This window comes from Pangasianodon hypophthalmus, chromosome 14 (assembly GCF_027358585.1).
Source record: "Pangasianodon hypophthalmus isolate fPanHyp1 chromosome 14, fPanHyp1.pri, whole genome shotgun sequence".
NCBI classification, from domain to species: Eukaryota; Metazoa; Chordata; class Actinopteri; order Siluriformes; family Pangasiidae; genus Pangasianodon; species Pangasianodon hypophthalmus.
The window spans coordinates 10,626,708-10,647,862 of NC_069723.1; the positions used below are offsets into that span (position 1 = coordinate 10,626,708).

General features: G+C 38.6%; 2 protein-coding genes across 3 annotated transcripts in view; both read right to left on the bottom strand.

Moving 5' to 3' along the window:
• Positions 1 to 411: 411 nt before the first annotated feature.
• On the bottom strand, positions 412 to 9,403 carry si:ch211-167j9.5 (fibroblast growth factor receptor homolog 1). Its single transcript, XM_053239646.1, has 12 exons — positions 9,053 to 9,403; positions 6,965 to 7,084; positions 4,649 to 4,745; positions 4,295 to 4,496; positions 3,976 to 4,114; positions 2,734 to 2,832; positions 2,341 to 2,501; positions 1,564 to 1,701; positions 1,376 to 1,487; positions 1,158 to 1,257; positions 629 to 728; positions 412 to 548 (listed from the first exon to the last, which is right to left on the bottom strand). The coding sequence occupies exons 2-12, from the start codon at positions 7,008 to 7,010 to the stop codon at positions 498 to 500; spliced, it is 1,245 nt and encodes a 414-aa protein (XP_053095621.1). The 5' UTR covers positions 7,011 to 7,084; positions 9,053 to 9,403; the 3' UTR covers positions 412 to 497.
• Positions 9,404 to 9,548: 145 nt separating this feature from the next.
• The window catches only part of usp32 (ubiquitin specific peptidase 32), a 42,489-nt gene continuing 30,882 nt past the window's right edge, over positions 9,549 to 21,155 (bottom strand). For both annotated transcript variants that reach the window (XM_034310715.2, XM_053239645.1), the window contains exons 17-34: positions 20,437 to 20,591; positions 20,162 to 20,243; positions 19,989 to 20,063; positions 19,485 to 19,623; positions 19,274 to 19,379; positions 19,002 to 19,175; positions 18,553 to 18,727; positions 18,319 to 18,470; positions 17,725 to 17,836; positions 17,363 to 17,607; positions 17,092 to 17,276; positions 16,556 to 16,642; positions 16,344 to 16,464; positions 14,793 to 14,984; positions 14,377 to 14,623; positions 13,769 to 14,211; positions 13,434 to 13,526; positions 9,549 to 11,873 (exon numbers count right to left, since the gene is read on the bottom strand). In XM_034310715.2, coding sequence (XP_034166606.1) covers positions 11,700 to 11,873; positions 13,434 to 13,526; positions 13,769 to 14,211; positions 14,377 to 14,623; positions 14,793 to 14,984; positions 16,344 to 16,464; positions 16,556 to 16,642; positions 17,092 to 17,276; positions 17,363 to 17,607; positions 17,725 to 17,836; positions 18,319 to 18,470; positions 18,553 to 18,727; positions 19,002 to 19,175; positions 19,274 to 19,379; positions 19,485 to 19,623; positions 19,989 to 20,063; positions 20,162 to 20,243; positions 20,437 to 20,591 — 2,957 coding nt within the window. In that variant the 3' untranslated portion in view covers positions 9,549 to 11,699. The remainder of the gene's footprint in view (positions 11,874 to 13,433; positions 13,527 to 13,768; positions 14,212 to 14,376; positions 14,624 to 14,792; positions 14,985 to 16,343; positions 16,465 to 16,555; positions 16,643 to 17,091; positions 17,277 to 17,362; positions 17,608 to 17,724; positions 17,837 to 18,318; positions 18,471 to 18,552; positions 18,728 to 19,001; positions 19,176 to 19,273; positions 19,380 to 19,484; positions 19,624 to 19,988; positions 20,064 to 20,161; positions 20,244 to 20,436; positions 20,592 to 21,155) is intronic.

The following is a 21,155-nucleotide window of genomic DNA, read 5'->3' on the forward strand; positions in this document are numbered from 1 at the left end:
AGTATTTCTCACTTTTTTTTTTTTTTTTCTTTTTTTTTTTGCAGCTACATATGGGCATCAAGCTTCAAAGTCTTTAGCCTTAAAGCAAATGCGAAGCAGACACTTTGGTTTAACACAATATGAATCAGGTGGACCACAAAATGAACTGCACTGAGCCTGGTCTGATTACTGTTCACTTGTGGGCTGTTTTAAAGCGGCCCGAGTTCATTTGTTGTGTTCATGTAGGCACCACAAAAATGGGGTCATCGATCTGAGACCACGTTGAATGCTAAAAGTGTCCAAACTTTCGAACTGTGCAGCAAGACTTCAAACTTGCATGGTTGTCCGGTGAGAAGTGGATGCGTGTCATCCAGCCAAATTGTTATCAGGCAGGTCCTGTCCATGTTAACAATGTAAACTCGTTAGTGCAATCAGGTGACTCCTTGTGTAGGCCAGCAGGAAAAGACACTGATCCTCAATATGCTTCTGGACTCCAACTTGCCTATGATGGTGAATATTCAGTCTTCTGCTGTACTCGTAGGTCTTTGGTCTGAAACATCCACATAATCCTGAAACACAAGATATGCACATTTGTTATTAACCTGATAATGGTGCAGCTGTTAAATGGTATGATTTAAAAAACACCTACCGAATCATTCTCAATTATATTCTCCAAGATACTGACGAGCTCAGTAAAGGAAGGTCTGGCTGTATAAGGCTCCAACCAGCAGTCCTTCATTATCTGCAGTCTGTATATGAAAATATCAGCTCAGTGTCTATATTCAAATCCAGTGTTTTCTAGTGCTTGTCCTGGAGTGCCCTTGTATAGCACAGTTCAGGTCAGTGCTTCTCAAACTCACACAGAACAAGGCATAGAGCAAAAAATGTGGACTGTCTGGGGTGCCCTGAGATGTGGTTTGAGAACCACTAGTTTCGGTTTCTTTTCATGCTCTAACACTACGGTTCTATGGGTTTCAGGGACCCCAGAGAAAATGTTTCATGCAAAGTTATTGCCAGGCCAAGACTGCAAAATAATTTCTTATAGACCAAAAAGTCTTAAACATGTAACACCTACAACTCCTGACAGAGGTGCAGTTAATGTGCATGAATTACACAGGTGCACAGAGCTTTCTTGTAGCCCAACAGCCAAATAAAGAGTGAATAATGCTGATGCTCACATCTCTGGTCGGCAGCTGTCAGGTCCTACGTTTCTGGTTCCAGCACAAATGTGATACACCACTTGATCTGAAGTTTCCAAATTGGGATAGGGCAGACTGCCTGTAAAGAGCACAATAAAAAACATTTTTTTCTACTTTTCTGCCATGTTTTTAATTGGATTTCAGCAAATGGATGATCTAATTTCTAGGCCTATTATAGGATATTGTGCTGAGCTTACCAAATGTCTGCATTTCCCATAACACAATACCAAAAGCCCACACATCCCCCTTGAAGCTGTAGTAGCTGTTCCGGAAATATTCAGGAGGATACCAGCGCAAGGGCACTCGTTCCTAAGGACAGCAACATTTAACCCACTGGAGGATTTATGTAATATAAGGATTTATGTAATATAATACAATGCCTAACCCTCTGGAGCTTTTTCCTGGTGCTGCGTCTACTTCTCATACGCGTCAAGTCTCTGGCCAGACCAAACTCAGCCACTTTGATTTCCCAGGGGAAACGGCTCACCAGAATATTCCTTAAAGCAAGGTCACAGTGTACCACCTGCAGATTACAAGGAAGAATCTCAGTCATAATATGCATCCATTAGGTGTGTTTCCACTGAGGTGAAAGAGAACTATACTTTTTCCAAACATGTTTCTGGGTCACGTCCCTGTCGCACTACAGAGACTGTTATATAAAATGACATTATACAAAGTGACACAAACCCCTGCCACGGTTGACATTTCAGCACATAGCTAAAGTACAGAAGCAAGGCAAACTAACAATAAACTTGTTTTTCTTTCTTTCTCTCTGTTTTTTTGCTTTGTTGCACCAATGTGATATTAAAAATAATGTAGCATTTTCAGCCTGCTGCACACACAAAGCACAATTTCATGCTGCATGTACAAACACTTCTGCAGCTACTTTTTTTCCATCTAAATGACATAGCTAAAGTCATGCCTTTTTGGTCAAAAAGGTATTGCAGAAAAATTGTTCCATGCATTTGGTGAGAGCAGGCGAGATTAATGATCCTTTACAAAAAGGAAAAGAAGCATACATAACTCCTGCTTTAAATGAATTGCAATGGTCGTCTGTATCATCCAGGACAGTTTTTAAAAAGTTCTTTCTATAATGCATCTTTTCATTCTTTGAAAATGGTGTGAGCGTAATCTCTGGTGTTCCACTGAAACATAGAGATACCATTTTGGAGCGCAAGTGTTCCATAGCCAGAGCGATGTGATAGGAGGCGATAGTGAAAAGGTTCTGGATCTCAGGGTCAGCTCTCAGCTTGTCATGATGTGTCTGCACAAAGCTGCGCAGGGTCCCATAACTCACAAACTCCATGATCAACATGAAGGGCTCTGCAAAAACAACCAGCAAGTTAAAGAAAACCTAATGATCCCATTAAAGCAGGTTCCAGTTTTATTTTAGTATCCTTTTAATATCAAACTACTTTCATTATAATCATAAGATAATTAAACACAACAACATGGTGTGGATTTTAACTAAAATGTCGAGCTGAACTACACATTGACTGTACGAGTAGAATTACTTTGTAAACTAAAAACAGACCACGTCTGATCGAGCTCTTACCCTCAGCAGTGTTCCAGTCCAGCAGCTGAAGCACATTCTTATGATACACCAGCTTCCTCATAACAGACACTTCAGTCTCCATTTGCTTGGAAGTGACTCCTAATAGTGACAGTCACTTAGTTAATGAGTGTTCTTGTCTAGACTGGAATGTAATAGAATTTATTAAGCTGAAATACAACAGGTAGAAATGATGATTTTGCTAATATCAATCATTTTGCAGGCTATTTGGATAAACTGCATGCCCTTCCTCTACTGTAGTAATATAAATATCAGAAGTCAACAGGTATTTTTTATAACATAATAGCACAATTTACTTTCTAAACATTGTAAAGCATGCTTACAAATGACGGAACAGATGAAATCACGTCATATGTTTTTAAAAAAATAATAACAATAATGATTATTTCTTTATTTTCTTCTAGAATTAAAAAAATCAGGTTCTAGATTAGGATATTACATAGGAATTTCAATATGTTGATAACTGTTGGATATACAGTGGGGACCAAAAGTCTAAGACTAGTGAAAATGCTTCTATTTTGCATTCTTTTCTAATTTTTCCTTACAAATTATATTATCAGCATTAACTTGAGTGAAAAGTAGAATATTAGAAATATTTGCATGAATTTCAGAATTTCTTAGTATTTAGTATGTCCCCCTTTTGCTTTAATGACAGTGCACTCGTGCTGGCATGGACTCCATAAGTTTGTGAAAAACGACGATCTGACGATCCATGTTAGATCAAATCCATCAAATCCAAGTGTCGCCTGAACAAAGCTTCGATGGAACAGATTAAGTCATGAGGAAAATCTGTTTTGTATAGTTTTATATAATTTTGTATAAATGAGTTAACATAGTCAATGTGATGAATTTGCTTAAATTTAAATAGTGCCCTAAAAATAGTCAAAATATTAAACATTTCTGTTTTTCCCCCCAGATTTTCAACAAGACCTCAAAATGTTTGGACCCCACTGTATGCAGCTTTTATACTACAGTTTTACAACAGTGTTGCAATAATATTTTCTCCAATAAACAATAATTAAAAAAAAAATGTCAAACTGTTCTGTAAAAGCCTCTAGAGTGTTCTCAAAATAAAAAAAAATTCTAATGTCATCCAAAGGCTAGATTTCTGGTATTATTTTAAAAGTAATTATATTCACTTGCAGTGTAAGCTCATGCTTGGCAATAGTAGGGTTAATAAATTCAGAGCCAGTGCAAAGAGAGAAGGTTTTGGAAGCGTACTACCTTCTTTTGCAATTTTGCAGGTGACAAGTGAGTGACCTTTGCAGGTTCCCCGCAACATCTTTGCTTTGTAGAATGCGCCTTCCCTCCCAGCTTTGATCAGCTGTATCAGATTCAGGTCTGTCCTCGAAACCCGTGCGTTCTGAAGACACGACATTGTGGAGATGTTACGGTTTGCTCTCTACTTTATAAATAAATCTCTATTTTAAAATAATAAGTTACTATCTGTTTTCTCTCATCAACCTGGTGGTGTTCATATATGATAAAAAAAAAAGAAAAGATACAGCTAAGTATGAATTGATTGATTTGTGATGCTCTGAACCTGTTGTGATGGTCTCCACAGTAATCGAACACTCTGTCTGTTTTTCTGTCCATTTAGGCGTGTTTCTGAGGAATTGTCTAACGGAGGCATCACCAACACCGATTGAGGAGAGGTATGAGATAGAGGAGGGGAGTCCTGGGAAGGAACAGTCACAAACTTTCCCTGTCCAAGCTGCTGTGTGGGCTTATTCAGTGATCGATATCTGCAATATAAGGAATAAAGACTCTTCATCTAATCAAAAATTAAATGGGGTGAGTTAGAAAAATAACTATCTGACTATTAGATTTGAATTGATCTAATAATTTAGTTGGTAAAACTGTTTTCTGTCTAAATAAAGATATTCATTCATTTTACTTTTTGAACCACAGGATGCCAAACAAAAGTGTGGTGAGAATGGTGACAACAGAGATGCCAATGAGAATGTGGTGGGTAGTGTCCAGACTAGCAGCATCTGTAACAACAAACAGAACGTGAAGGGTTACATGATGAAGCATGACAGGAAATCAAACTAGGCCACACACTAACACACAGTTTCATCAACACACTTCAGTAAACTGGTAACTCAGTGTCATAAGGAGTATACCGAGCGTAACAAATGTAGTTGGAACATTTCCCTGTTTCTTGCAGTTTTCACTCATAGTTTGGTTTACAGATAAACAGACAACAATATAGATTTAATACAGATGTAGATATAAATAGAACATTTATTTATTTATGCTCATGTATTAATTACATGGTGGTGCAGCGAGCAGCGTTGGCACCGCACAGCTCCAGGGTCCTGGTTCAATCCTGAGCTCTAGTTACTGTCTGTGTGGGTTTCCTCTGGGTTCTCTGGTTTCCTCCCACCCCCAAAAAACATAGGGGTAGGGGAATTGGATATGCTAAATTGGCCCTAGGTGTGAAGAAGTGTGTTTGTGTATATTGATGGACTAGCGTCCTACACAGCGTGTATTCCTAATTTGTGATCAGTTTTCCCAGGATAGGCTCCAGATCCACTGCAATCCTGATCAAGATAAAGCTGAATGAGTGCTATTAGATTTGTGTAAAGTCCGTCAGCCTCACTGATATCCACTGACATTTTTATGAGCTGTCTCACATAAAGTCTGTCTCATACAAAAGAAACCAATTAGCCATTGTAACCTTCTTGTGAGGGATAATGGCGTTTATTCAATTAATGCACAGTGAATCCTGGAGCCTCATCCACTGCAACCCTGATCAAGATAAAGTTGAATGAGTGCTATTAGATTTGTGTAAAGTCCACCAGCCTCACTGATATCCACTGACATTTTTATGAGCTGTCTCACATAAAGTCTGTATCATACAAAAGAAACCAATTAGCCATGAAACTGGCCAAGTATTAAAGTTTATTTCATATAATAATGCTCAAGAACCCCTCTGACTCGAATGTGACTGGTCAGAGATGTTGATTAATTTTCTAGAACAGCACAGCTGTTAGTTGTACCAGTTAGTAAGAGAACGACTGCTATAATGTAAGTTATAAGTGTTAACTGTGGAATAAAAGAAATAAAATACTGTTATAGGAAAATAATCAACTTAAGAATAGGCATCACACCCCACTGTCCTTGACTATTTTCTGATAACAGCATGTCCCAGTGTTTTGTGCGTTACGTATCTCATAGTTGCACATCTTTCAGCCTTGCTGAGAATGCATGCTTTAATTTGGCAACATTTTGGTGTTTTCTGCTCATTTTTGTTTTGTAATTAAGGATGATAGTTATTGAAGCATGTGATTCCATAACTGCTCCTTACTATAAACATATTACATTTATAATTAAGTCATTTCAATGATTATAACATATACAGTACTGTGCAAAAGTCTTAGGAATCCTATATTTTTCATACAAATTTTGTTATAGATGTTTATTATATGATTTCTGTATTACAGAGTCGGTACAAAAACATGTTATTTCCAAATATTATTTTTCCAACAAAAAATTAAATACAAAAAAAATCAAAATATTAAATAGTTACAGGAGAAAATTAATTTAAAAGTTTGTTTTAAAAAAAGTTTAAAAGTTTGTATTTCAGAAAAGAAAGCAAAAAATCATGTAACACACCACTTTTCAGATAAAAAAAAAAGGATGCTGGGATTTGCATGCAAAAAAAAAAAAAAAAAAAGAAGAAGAAGAAGCGACAGACAAAAGTGCGACAGTCAAGAACTGTGGCAGATTCTCCAGGATGCTCGGTAAAATTTACCAGCTAATTTTCTTATAAAATTGCACAAAATGTACTTGAGACTACTATTTTTTTTTAAATGCAAGGGATTGTCATACAAAATTTTGACTTTGTTTAGTTTATTACCGTTTACTGCTCTTTGTAGTATTTTTTTATGTAGAAATGTTAATTTCATTATTTTTGAAGGAATCTTTGCTTTACAGCATTTCTTTGCATGTGCCTAAGACTTTTGCACAGTACTGTATACGTTGCGGTTGACGGAGCTGCCGTAGGGTCAGTGGAGTTAGTGAACAGAATCCCAGGGTTCATCTCAGGCAAGCGGCCAGAAATAAAACATTACACTCTTTATGGCTGTCCCTGCCTGTGTCTGTTCATCTTTAATCTGCACTGATTGAACATGCGTCAGAAATTCATCCTGTCAGAACAACAGCTTGTAAGCTGTAATAAGCGGAGTGTAAACTGTTACACACTTACTTGTCTGGTGATTGGACGAGTTTGTTGAATTCTCAGAACAGGACATATTGTTTCCCCTAAGTGGATAAGTATGGCAGCTCCATGCATTTCTTGTGAAAGTCTGACTAACAGTCAGCAGCACTAAAATAGAAAAAGAACTTGGCATCTGAGTCACAGCACAGTATGTTTCTCATTTATAAATTCCACACAAACAAGTAATGAAGCAACTCGAAAGGAAGGTGTGGAATAAAAACTCCTAAAGCCCAGAACAAGTGAACGGAAATAAAGACTGTAGCTTGAAAACCTGAGGAATGTGAAACTTTATAGTTTTTATGCAATAGAGGAGAGATGAAGAATGGGGTAGCATGTTAATAAGTCAATAATTGAATCTTTTACAAATAAACTACTAAAATTTTCAGCAAGTCTGCTGACTCTAACTTTCAAATTTAGGAAACACAAAAATGGCTTTCTGCAGAAGAAAAATGCAGCCAATATATAAAAGTGTGGCTTTATTTTAAAGTAACAAAAATTTTACTGTAGGCAACATTAAAATATGTTTCTCTTTTATTATACAAATATATTTAAGTTTTACGTTTCTAAAGCAATGCAAAGATTGTGTGCTAAAGAGTTAGTTTTTCTGTGACTTTATATCTTTTTCATTTGGTTTGGTTGGTTTCACACTGAAACAATTTTCAGTTCAATTCAATTCAACAAGCTTTATTGGCATGAGCATATACATGTACAGTATTGCCAAAGCATTACAGGAACTAGACGAACTGTTATTAACTCACTGTCCCTCAGGTTATGGCAGGCAGATATGTACTGTCCTGCTAAAACACAGCTCTCCTTCATTTCTCCTACCACAATGAGCAGTTTGTCAGTGTTAGGCAGAAGGGAGAATTGAGGATGTGTGATTAGAAATTTTGTGAAATATATTGCACTTAAGTTTTTGAATTTGTTACACTCTGTTAGAAAGTGCAGCTCTGTCTCCAATGTATTGCACTTGCACTGCGTGCACACTCTCTGCTCTTTAGGGAGCCATGATCTCTTATAGCGGCCCGTCTCGATGGCCAGTGTGTGTGTGTGCACTGAGTTCTGCGCTGGTGCTCAGTCACTGTGTTCAGGTGGTCAGCTACAGTGTACTGTTGATTTAGAGCCAGATAGCACTGCATTTTACAAATTTTCAAGCAAACAAGGATGTTCCTTAACTGATTTTTGGCATTGTGTGATTTAATGGACACTTCCTATTCCCTTAAAGGTTCTTTTACCTCTGCAAAGAAGTGCATTTTAATCAGAAAAAATCTAAATGTCAGACGAGGATGTCCTGGTTTTCTAGTATTAACACAAAGAGGCGTAATTTTAGCTGCTAGCAATTAAATGAAAAATAAATGAAACAGTTTTGGTCAGTCAGGTTTCACTTGAGACTCCTAAGTTTTGGTGTTCCAAGGTTCAGTTTTTTAGTGTGTACCAAAGTATAGATGTAGTATTCACAATCTCTAAAAACAAACTTAACTAAAGAAGATCTTCATTTGGTCCACACCAAACAACCTCAATATAAAAGCGCCCTTAAGCTATACCAGGACAGTGGCAGAAGACAAAAAGGGCCGCGTCCAAAGCCATTACCATCTGACTCAAAATAAAAAGAAGTTTCTAAAGTTTATAATTATGGAGTGAATAAAATGTCGAATGAACACCTACATTAAATGTGGATGAAATAAAAATAGCGAGAGTTTATTTTCATCTGAATTGAAGAAAAAAAAACTTCAAATCAGTGTATTAGTAGGTCTTGACAATTTTAAGTTCCTTCTAGAAATTTTGCGTTGTATAAATTAGAAATTGCTCATTGTTTAACTGTTTGCATGATTTCCACATAACTACCATAACCTTTTCTTTCCAAAAACGAAACACTAAATAGTCAATAGCCAATGCACAAGGATAAAGAAAATAACTTATTCCTATTTTATTTTTTACAAAGCTAAAAACACAAGTGACCTCAATTTACTAAAAAAAAATGGACAAAACTGTTTCAGCTTCCTTTCCAATGAATGTAGAGTCAAACAAAAGAAAGCAGGAAAGACCTTTTAAAAGAGGCAAAAAGGACCCACTTACCTTCATTTCAATCCTCCAGTGTCACTGTATTGCGTGCCTCGCGTGTGCTGGAGTCCACTCGACCTTGTGGTGTGCTGCTACAGTGAGAGCGCACGGAAACCACCTTCAGCCAGGTGCGCTGATGTGTGTGAGAGGAAGAACTAGTGCAGAATGCAGTCTGATGTGCATCATTACTTACACTTCCTTCCTTCCTTCCTTCCTCCTGCCTTGCACAGATCAAGAACAGGGCTGTTTTATTTTAGCATTTAAAATCTACAATTGAATTTAGCTATTAATATACACAGCATACTGTGGTTGTATGGTTTGCTTTGGCTTGATTTCGGGGAAGATGAGCAGCATGCAGAGCATGACCAATGTTGTGGTTTCCTCTTATTGCTTACAACCTCCGCTGCTCTCTGCAAACCTAGTAGAAACATGCAAACAAAAAAGCACCCAACAGTTTGCACACAATTAAAAAAAAACAAAAACAAACAAAAACAACACAACACAACAGCTCTTCAATTGCATCAGCTGAATTTAATCGCTTGCTCAAATAATTGTTACAGATCAACAGTATCACTCCATATACAACTACATTTTTACAGTTAATTTTCAAATACATCTTTTTTTATAAGCATATTTACAAAACGTCTGTACATTTGATGTCAGTGCAATGTCATTGTACTCTTTAAACACTGTACAAAATAAAGCTCATCAAATTAATACATCTCTGATGATTAACAAAATTGAGATATCAGTAGTCGATTGCACTGCTTGCCAATCAATCACGTTTCTTGGAGTATTAATAAATTATCCCTGTATCAAAAAACAAAAATCTTTAAGTGATGTGTGTATTTGTGAACTCAAAAGCCTAATAAGCTATGAGAGGAAGATTCCAGTTCAACTAAAATGAGCAAGCCACTCAATTCCAAGTAAATGTAGGTTTGAAATTGAGAGAAATGATTTATAGTTTTAATCAAATCAGATATTTTCCTTGATAGCTGTTACTGAAGAAATGTGACTTGCAGTTTGAAGTGAGTTCAAACATTGCTTACACTATTTGAATTTTGAGTGACATGACCAGTAAATAATAATTTCCCATTTCTGACAACCTTTCCTTCCTGGCAAAAGTACATAAATATCCATAATAAGGAAAAAGTAGAAAGTAGAGCAGCAAACGGTACAGAACAACGTGTAGCTCTTTCCCCCATGAAGGATCCAATGCTTTCCTAATGAGAACTTTGTTTAACTGTTTAGAAGCCATGGAAGGAAAAGGAATTACTCACTGTATCATATCCATTCACAGTGTTAAAATGGCTCTCTAATGAAGAGTTGCTACTATCCTGGCATTAAGACACACAACTTTAAGCAGGTCACATGGACGCCACTTATTTTTTAGCACAGGGCAATCATGAGGTTGAGGCGTTCTTTCAGAGAAGCCACAAAGGTGTACTTTCTATGCAACAACATACCATGTGTTAAAGACTTTGGCTTGATAATATGAACCTCTCCTGTGAGAGTACACCGATTAGATATGCATGCATTTGGCTACCATTGACTCTACCACTAACAAAGATTTATTTTAATGAGAAATAACAAATAAAGTGACAACAGAAAGTCATGAAATGCTCATGATGGAGGGAAAGCCTTATGAGGAGCACACTGTTGACTGCTCACAGACAAGCCCATGTTTGGATAAGGTGAACAGATCCATGGTATTAAAATAAATATCTCAGAAAAATAAAATGTTATCAACTTAAAACTTGCCTAAGACATATACTGGCTGTTTGAAAGACACTGGCACAATACCCAAAAACAAACTTAAGCTTAAAATATAAATCAAAATATAGCCACGGCATATCAACGTTTTTTGGGGTGTTGCTCACTGGAATGCAGTTTTGGCAGGCTTTTTTTTCACCAGATTTACAGGCACAGCTTAGTGAGCCATGTAAAGTGTAATACTGTCTTACAGTCTTTCCATTAACAATCAGCCAATAAACTGCAAAAAAGTGAGGTAGTGTATAATGTCTGCTGAGGAACAAAAAGGTTAAGTCTTTTAAGACTTGCATTACAGAACCGAACATTGCACTTTACCCAATAGAAACCTCTCCAGTAGAAATCGTCAATAACGTTGGGACCGATTTAATGTGTTTGGCCAAAAAAAAAAAAACAAAACAACCTCTGCTTATGATTCTATCATATAAATATAAAAATACAAAACACAAGTTTATGGAAGATGAGAGCACTCCTTCTCCTTAAGAAAACCTCATGGAAAGGTAAATACATAAATATCGTTTCCCACAGGTATGAGATGCTGCAGATTTGGACCGTGTCCTGTTAATCACAATAATGTCAAAGAAATTTCTTTTTTTTTTTTTTTGGTCCAGGACCAATTTTGTTCAGTTGGCAATATTCACAATCTACACAATTTTTTATTTATTTATTTTCTCTTTCAGCCATTTGATGGCTAAAACACCAGTAAGTGTTTCTGAAACGGGGGCAGCAGCAGAGGTTGAGATTCCTCAGTCTCAAACTGATCTTTGTGCTTCGTTAACTGCAGCTCCTCAGTTTCAGCCGTGCAGCTTCACTTGGCCACACTGTCATTGCACATGGGGGGGCAGGATACTGACGAACTCGTTAAGTGCCTTTAACATGGAAGAGCATGGGATCACTGAAGCACACAGTACTTCTTGTAGTCTGACTCAAAGTCTTCATCCATGCTCGTAGTGTCTGCCATTTTTTTGCCATCAGTCATGGGCAGAAACTGGGAGTAGTCCACTCCTTGCTGTTCGTAAAAGAGAATGTATGCTGAATCCGTGTCAATCTCTTCTGAGTGAACCTCCTGGAAATGAGACAGTGGCAGCAAAGGCAAGCTATTTAACAGGTACATTAACATTTAAATACTTAAACATACAAGACTATTAGAGATTTATTTGTCATTTGTCCAATAGTCATATTATGTCCAAAAATATTTTTAACCATGGTTTGAACTCTCCATCCATATCTTGCATCAATCTGTGACACAATATAAAGTATTTGGTCCACTATTATGTATATGTGGGCTACATTTTTCAATCTTCAATCTACATTTTTCAATGAGCAAGTAAACTTGCTCATCAGGTCCCTGTGTGGACGTTGTTCAAGCTAGATTTTCCATTATCATTAGCATACTATTAAACAGCTAACTAGTGTTAGAGATCTAGCAGAGTATTTTTTAAAAACCATATTCAAAAAGTAGCTTTTTCCAATTTAATTTAATCAAATTAGCTTTGCTCCATAAGACAATAATGTTCTGTTGTTCAGAGATGTGACAAAACCACAAAACCTTTTTCTGCTCTGGAACTGTACTGGAGGGATAAACACTATTCTTACAAAATATACTTCTTCAATTGGTGTTTTGATGATGGTCAAGCAGGTTGGTACAAAATCTCCCACAGGTGTTTACCTGGGTTCAGATGTGGTGAAAGCAAAGGCCATTTCAGATCAACATTTCAGTCAGTAGCTGTGCAATAGCACTGCATGCTCTGGCATCTGTTCAAATTCTCTAAGCTTGTAACTGCCACAGTGCAGCAGTGAAAAGTTCATTAATCAAATGAGATTTATGTGATCAAAGTGTCAGTGTAGGTTTATAATAATCTGACAGGCTAAACCAGTGGATTATAGTACAGAAATGACTGCTGCACATGAAAGCAGTGCCTGATGTAAGATGAAAAGTGGTTGTGAACTGTCATGCAAACATTTCTTGTGCAAAATGGTCTTAATCTGCAAACCCATGGTACATGATTTGTGTACACTGTGGTTTAATACTTTTAATGAAGTTGGATTAAACCTTACTGCAAATGTATTATCTCCCTTTAACCTATGAGCTTTATTAGCTTTATTAGACTTTATTAGCCCTAATACACATTACTACCATGTCAGTGCTTCTCTCTGCACCAAACTATTGCCAGATATGCCTTTCTTTTTCAGATTTTCTCATGTGGATGTAGGACATGAATATCAGAATAGTGATTTCAGTAATCCAATTAAATGATTCCTCAAATGGTTACCCGGATAAAGGTGATCACTTAGAATAACTCAGTCAGAATACTGATTTGCAGTGGCACTTCCTTAAAAGAGAACAAATGGGCACAACCCATGCCAACAAAATGCCCTCTTCATCATAACAGAGCCACCGTTTTTCCTTTCACTTGTTACCCATCTGTAGGTTTTTAATATTAACCAACAATCATCCAGCCCTTTATACTCATCACACATCAACCTCTGCAAACACACCCCTTAACATCTTTAAAAAAAACAAAAAAAAAAAAGATCTTTCAAGGGAATGAGTGTAGAGCATTACAAATCAGTGAGGGATATAACCTTCAATATAAATAGTTGGAAGCACAGAAGGACAATTTACCTTGCAGCTGCTGTCGTTGTAACAGTACCATTTATCATTGGGGTTTTTAGCGTAGGTCACGTAGTGGCCCCCTCCCATGATTCCTGAATGGCACTAAAAAAAAAAAAAAGAAAAAGTACGTTTGAGTGGGCTTCTTCATAATACTGTTATGGAACATACATTTTATAATTAAAAATTTTCAAAAGATGCTGGTTGTGGAGGTGTTCAAGTCTCTGTTTAACAATAAATATCAACCTGCCCAATTTCAAACAAGTAGCACACACACACACACACACACACACCCCAGAAGCACCAAAATTAGTTCTGAAAGTTTTGATTAGACAGGGAATACCTACCGAGATTGCATATAAATTGTATATTGGCTCAAGACAGACTTCATCTCTTTGGTGAGATGTGCTGTCTAGCTCTGTGCTGGCGTCTGAGTGCCCGTTGATTTGGCTGTTGTCCTGGCTCAGCCCATTCACCATGATGACATCACAGTCAGTAGCGGAGGGAACCAATGTCCAGGAAGAGTTGTGTGTGTTGGGCTCAGGAGTAGCTCCTGCCACCTGAGGCTCCGCCTCTGTTACCATGCTGGGCTCAGGCTCTGGGCTGCTCTCCTTACAGCCACTGCTGCTGCTGTTGTCCAGATTCTCTTTGCTGTTGGAGAGTCGGTGTTTACTGCCGAGCTGAGGCAGACGCAGACGTCCCTGTCTTCGTCCTGTGCTCTTAGGGCTGCTATTGGGGCTGTTGCTTCTGCTCATTGGACTGCCTACCCTCCTAATTGAACTTGGGGTGCCTAGATGGAACAGAAGCATTTTACATTTCACCATAACAGGTCCAAGGAAGTATATTTTTATTCAAACAACTTTTAACCCATTAAAAAAAATTGCAGAACATGGAATACATTAAAAACTGTTTTGTAGCCTCTGACACAGGCAGAGAAGACAGTGTAGAGACAGACCTCTGCCAGATATGGGAGTGCTGACTGCTGTACTGGTGGAGACGGAAGACACGGAGGAATCTCCGTTGTCCAGTTTCTGGAGCTCCTCCACCGGACACTCGCTCTGGCTCTGCAGGCTCCATGTGCTCTGAGCTTCACGTGGAGCCAAAAATGCACTGGGGTTGAAGTTCTCACGTGGGAACTTCACTATCTTCTGGGACTTAATCCAGCGGCCATTCACAAACTGGAAGCGTTTCAGATGAACAATCTGAAAAAAAAAATTTAAGTCATATCCTTCTATGACCAGGTCAACTGTAGAATGAATGCAAGAGCTAAGGTGGAAGGAGTAGGTTTATATATATATATATATATATATATATATATATATATATATATATATATATATATATATATATTACACATACATACATACATACCAGTATGGGAGGCAGCCTCCAGAGGTCCAACTTCTTGGTGGCCAGACAATGGGTTTTGCACTTGGAGCAATAGTAGAGCTCATCCTCACCCAGCTCCTCTTCACTAGTGAAGGCCCTCAGACAGCTGTCCAGACTGATGGGCTCAGCCTGGGCACGCCGGCTCAGTTCCACACTAGTGTGCTCCTCCACTATCTACACAAAAACACACACAAACCCACTTCAATGCACAGTAGACTAAGTAAAAATGACTACACCTAAAGATGTTGGGATTAATAACATTCTATAATTAATTTCTTACCACTGTATCAACAATTCTACCAAATTTTCCAAATTCTTAACCTTTTCAAATGCTCCTAAGTTAAACTGTCCTGGTTTACATGAAATTCACCCTATACAAAGCAAAAAAACAAAACAAAAACAAAACAAAACAAAAAAACTTTTGACCATGGGGCATGACAACCGGGAGAAGGCAGCTGTAGTTGCTCTTTAAACAAAACTAGAATATACTTGTATCCAATATAAGAACAGAACACATTCTCTTCTCACACCAGCATGCATGTGTGATATGTGTCAAACTGATAATGGTGATGGAGCTCCACAGATCCTAAATTTAGTTTTGATCCACTAAATCCAAATGAATGACGCTAGGACACAGATAGTAGTGACCTACATACTTTTTTGGCATATGCTATCTGCCTGATGTCGCATTCAGTAATCCTCATAAATTATAACACGGACATCCTCAAAATCCTGATCTTACATTCAAAAGCCACTTGAATTTTTAATTATTGTGTAAACAAAAAAGGTTAATAATATACACACAATAATATACATCTGTTCATACATGTGATCCTGGCAACTAATGTTAAGAGAGATGGCTACAGTAAAGAATATCTTTCATATGATGAAAACCACGTGTTTGTTGTGTGTAGCAGCATTGCACCTTGCATTTGTTTGTTGTGTGTAGCACCATATCTGGGCCTTCCTCAACCTGTTGCCACAAAGTTGTAAGCACACAACTGTCTAGAATGTCTCTGTATGCTGTAGGTTTAAGATTTCCTTTCACTGAGACTCCACGATAATGCCTATGGTTTTGGAATGGGCACATACGGGTGTGATGGTCAGGTGTCTACATACTTTTGGTCATATAGTTTATCTAGTCTCAGTTACAGCCACTGGGTTGTAGCAGATATTTAATTACACTGCAAATGTAAATTTAATTACATTGCAAATTAAAAACATTGCATCCAATGTTCCTAATCTGTTCTTAATTTCTGTGGTTATTTGATTATTTACAGGAAAATTGTGACTCTGACAAAAGCTTTTTCAGCTCTAGTGTGGGACAGAAACAAATTTCAAATCTCTCTAAAAGCATTAGCTCTAAAAATACTCCAAAAGCACTAACTAGTTTCCATTACACAACACTTTACACTGGACATAGAAATGTTTTATTAGGCACTAAACAATTTAAGTGTCCAAACTCTTCAAACACTTTCCATAATGATGGCAGTATAGCTTCCATGTTATTACACATGTATTAATGGCACTCACCCTCTCTTGGGAAGTTTGATAACGGAGGTGCAGGGCTGTGGGGTCCCAGTCTACAGCAATGTAAGCATTTCCTAGGGATGCCCTGTCCTCATTACACTCCACTGTACAACCTCTGCAGAACCTGGCAAAGACACAAAGACCACTCTCATCACTCAGTGGAGCCTTCTAACACACAGACACACAACAACACAGAGACAGGATAAATGGCTCACCTGTACCATGGGCACCAGGCGCAAGAATTGCCATCCTTTTGCACTGCCCGCAATGTGAAAGGGTACTGGTAACCCAGGCTGTCATCGCTGCAGTGTAGCAGGGTCCACGCCATTAGAACAAAATGTCAAAAGAAACAAAACAGTGTGTATGTGTTTTTAGGCTTCAGAAATATGATATCTCATGACTGTACAACTTTAAATTTAAAACAGAATGTTTTTAGAGATGTGAAACTCAGTTCCCAGCAGCTTTTGTGACAATTCCCCAAAACAAAATTACAATTCACAATAAATAATATGATCCATTTCTGTTCAAGGTTGACGAGTAATGCCTGCTCTAGTTTGTTTTTAGTGGCCTTACGCCTCTGATCTACCACATCACAATGCCTGGCGTACCATCCATAATCCTGGACACACATGTTAAGCGTTCCTCTGTGAACTAAGCTACTGTTAGACCAATCGACTTTAGCCAGAATTAATACTTTGTGTAATGTTGTAATTATGTACTATCATATATAATTAGTGAAGAATGCACTCACCAGTCTTGGGCATGGTTGCTGGCCTCCTGAGGGGGCAGGGGGCTGGCTAGACGAGACACCTGAATCCATATTGCATCATATAGATCCTTCTTACTGGTGTGCACTGTGCAGGGCACAATGAGAGGCATGCCAAACAAACTGGGCCGGTTCTTCTGAGATGAGAGGAAGTATAGCTCTGTCCGCATCTAAAGGAGACAGTAAGACAGCATCAGTACTATGGCATAAAGATTCTTCACAGTGTTAGTGGTGAAGTGGAGTCTGCACCAGTTACCATCTTTCTGTGCATGGCAATGATGTAGCCAATGAAAGGGCTGTCCTGAACCGGGGTGGCATGGCCGTTGGGGATGCCATTGGCAAGACTCTTTTCTGAGCCAGAGGGCACCACTGTGCTTGGCATGCCGTTAGCCATGCTCCTGTCAGATCCACTTCGAATGGGGGTGCCAGCTGTGCCATTTGGAATGGGGCCAGGTTTCTCAGCATGGCTGTTCCGAGCAATGCCATTGACTAGTGTATTGCCTGGGGAGAAGACATTTTGAAAAGAAAGAATGAGACAAAAAGGTGTGGATTAAAAGGAGCTGGTGTGGATTAAAAAAAGCAAATAATGGTTTAGATAAAGAGGATTGTCTCCCTCACCTACTGGTGCTGGAGAAGTGATAGAGGTGGGAGAACCAGGCACAGGAATCTCAAACGCACACAAGAAGCCATTTACAGACAGACGCACTTTCTGGTTGTCTTGAGGAAAGTTCTAGAGACACGGAAATATCTGTCAATAAGACTTAGAAATAAGATAAAATCGCTGACCAGTATGAGTCATTAATGATAGTTAAATAATAATTAATAAGTAAGCAATAAAACATGATGGGGTGCGCTGGTATAAGAAAATAATCATCACCAAAGTGGTGCGATGTGGCCTGACGTAAAGCAGAGTTACTGACAATTCTGAACTACTCTGTCCTGACAATTCTCTGTGGTGGAAAACTTACCATTAGAAAGCACTGACACCAAAGACTGCTTCCATAAATGATAATAAATGTGTTCTTACAGAAAGCTTCAGCAAGTCAATGATTATATGCTTTTCTGTGTTAAATAACATTTTCATAAATCTGTTCAGTACTAGAATGTCCCCCATATAGGTCCCTGTGAATGAACTGTTACTATTATATTAGAATAATCACATTAATATAAAGGTGCAATTCCAAGCCTGGACTACTGTCAGACACTGCTCACCTTGATGTTGGAGGAATGGACCTCAGCCAGGAGGATCTGCTCTGGCTTCAGGCTGCACAGTTCACTCAGCTGCTTCTTTAGGCCTGTATACTTTTCGTCCATGTTCAAACGGAGACCATAGCGCACCGGGGTGGAACCGTCCAGTTTAATGACTGTAAAACACACAGGTGCATGAGTGAGCTTCACGCAGACCAGATGATTTTAGATAACCATGTTTCATCTGCTGCACCTCACCTGTGATCTCCAAGTGCATGGAGCTGTCCATTGGAAGGGGCAGGGACAGGAAGTTAAAGGGGTCAAAGCGAGCACTGATGTGGCCGCATGTTTTGCACTTGACTTGGGACTTGAGCTGGCCATGGAACAGGTCCACCACAATTGAACGGTTTCTTCTCAAGTGGTTGTCCCAGGCCTACACACACACACACACACACACACTCTTACTTAATGCTGTACTACATGGTACAGCACTTCCTACAGGCCTCTTGCTGTCTTTTCATTAGTGCTGTCTTTTCAGCACATCAATATGCCACATCACTATTAAAGCTAATCTACCCTTTAAGGAGTTTGTAGCTGAAGGAGTGAATTTCACTGATCTCCTTCAATCTTACAGTCAGTCTTTCTGACTGAGAGCTCTGCAAATGGATACAAGAGACCATGGAAATAAGTAACGGCCTGACACTGACCTCGGTGGCCACTTCTGCATCTGGCCGTCCATCACTGTCCTTCAGCTCCACATAGGGCTTCTCATGGACTCGATTCAGGTCCTCATGAAGCCCATCCAACAAGAACGCCAGCAGCTCTTGAGAGTCCTGCTGCTGGAAGCCATTGAATCTCGGCGCATACTTTGCTATCGTCCACTACATGAAATATGACACTAACTTTAGTATGGGTACTTTCAAAGTAAGTAGGAAGAATTTCTCAGGCAAAGATAAATGAGTAGGTACAAATTGCCCACCCTGAGCTTTAGCGGTGCAACATTTTTTTGTGTTCCACTCCAAAGTTCCTGCACTAAATCTCCATAGCATTTAGCCATATGGCCTCGCATTCCTATGGGATTGGTTCTGTCAAGATAAGAGTAACAAATTAAAGTCAGCCATTTACCATGCTCCATTAAAGAAAAGCTCCATCAAACATTACACTATTTACAATAGACTTTAGTCCCTCACCTGTTCAGCTCATAGAGGTGTCTCCCTGAGATGAAGTATTCAGTGAGTGGTTTGGTGTTACTCACACACTGAATACTAGAATTCATAAAGCATGTGTTCCCCAGGTTACTCAGACCTGTAGCACCTTTCTCTGTAGGAACTTCAGAAAAAAAATATCACAAGGCATTTTACTTTCAAAATTCAATTCATAATACATTAGGTCCAACATAAATCTATTACAATCAAAACACACAGTGGACTGGGAAAGGAGAGGAGATGGGTCATTCCAGTTATGCTTCTTTCTACTTTAATTATTCATGCAGTTACATCTGGTTTTATTTGCAAGAGATCAATATTAAATATCCCCGCAGATACAGAACCTCTTATCAGTTTCACGCTGTTTTGGAGCGCCACGATGTATCACAGACTCTAATTAATAATCTACTTTGATAGGGGAATTATTTTGGAGTGACAAACACCACACATTGATTTTTGGTGAAGTCTTCCATGACCTCTGAATGTTACCTTTGTGCCTGTCTATTTTGCTGCTGTTGGCGATGAAGGACATTTCCTCTGGCCAGCTCATGTCTTTGTTTCGAACTAGTGAGAGGTAAAAAGAAGAGCATTTGCAATATTTTCTTTAACTCGTAGAGGCAGATAAAACCTGAATTAGGACAGAGATAAAGTCACAGACATACCCTCAATCACTAAGTGCTGCTCATCCTCTATTTTCAAACTCTCTAAAGTGTGATCTTCATCATCAAGGAGAGTGAGGTAATTCTAAGGAGAGGATTTTCGGGAAGCACAAGGAGTTAATACCTATGCCTTAAACATACAACCTGCATGTATTGCTTACACATGTGCCCGCAAATTCACATTCAGGAAAATAATTCAGTGTGGTGTGATCTGTATATTAATAAAAGTATAGTAAGAGAACTGTGCTATAGCACAGGGAAGCTACAGAGAATCTCACTTCGCTGTTGTAGAGCCAGAGGCGCATGTCTTCTTCTTTGATGCGTAACCTCTGTGACAGGTACTCATGGATGTCCTTAATGGTGCTCATCCTGCTGAAACAACCCGTGTATGCCAGCACACGCTTCAGTGGGGCATTCGGAGAGGGCATGTTACCTGTGGGAGGGTGGAAAAAAGGGCCTGTCTTTAACACTCGCTCCATTCAGTAAAGAATATCTATTCCAAGAAAGATTGAAACATTGCTGTACTGCTATACTGTGCTCGGAGGCTTTTCAAAAGAGTTGAAGAGATGTCAAGTAAGTGTGAATATATTGTGTTAAGCAAGTGTATACAGTATACAGAGACTCATCAAGTGAGTCACTTTCTCCATTTAAACATCTGAAGGTAATTACAAAGATAACAAAAATACCCCACCAAAGATACAATATAAAACACAGAAAAAGGTTTTTTAAAAAGCATATATTAAGCTGTAAGTAGCAGCAAGAAAGGGCAAAGGCGATTTTAAAGAGACTGATTAACCATTAGTCTGGAGAAACAAAAGAGTTGCAAACAAAGCCAAAAGCACCCCACAAATACAAAGACAAACAAGGTAAGTCTAAATACAGCAATGCTGATTAATAATTAGTTCAACCCCCCCAATTGCTTTTGCAAGATCATTAGAAGCAATCAGCTGGACAGGAGCACACGCTTCTTCCCAGAATTCACAGTATCCCATCTGAC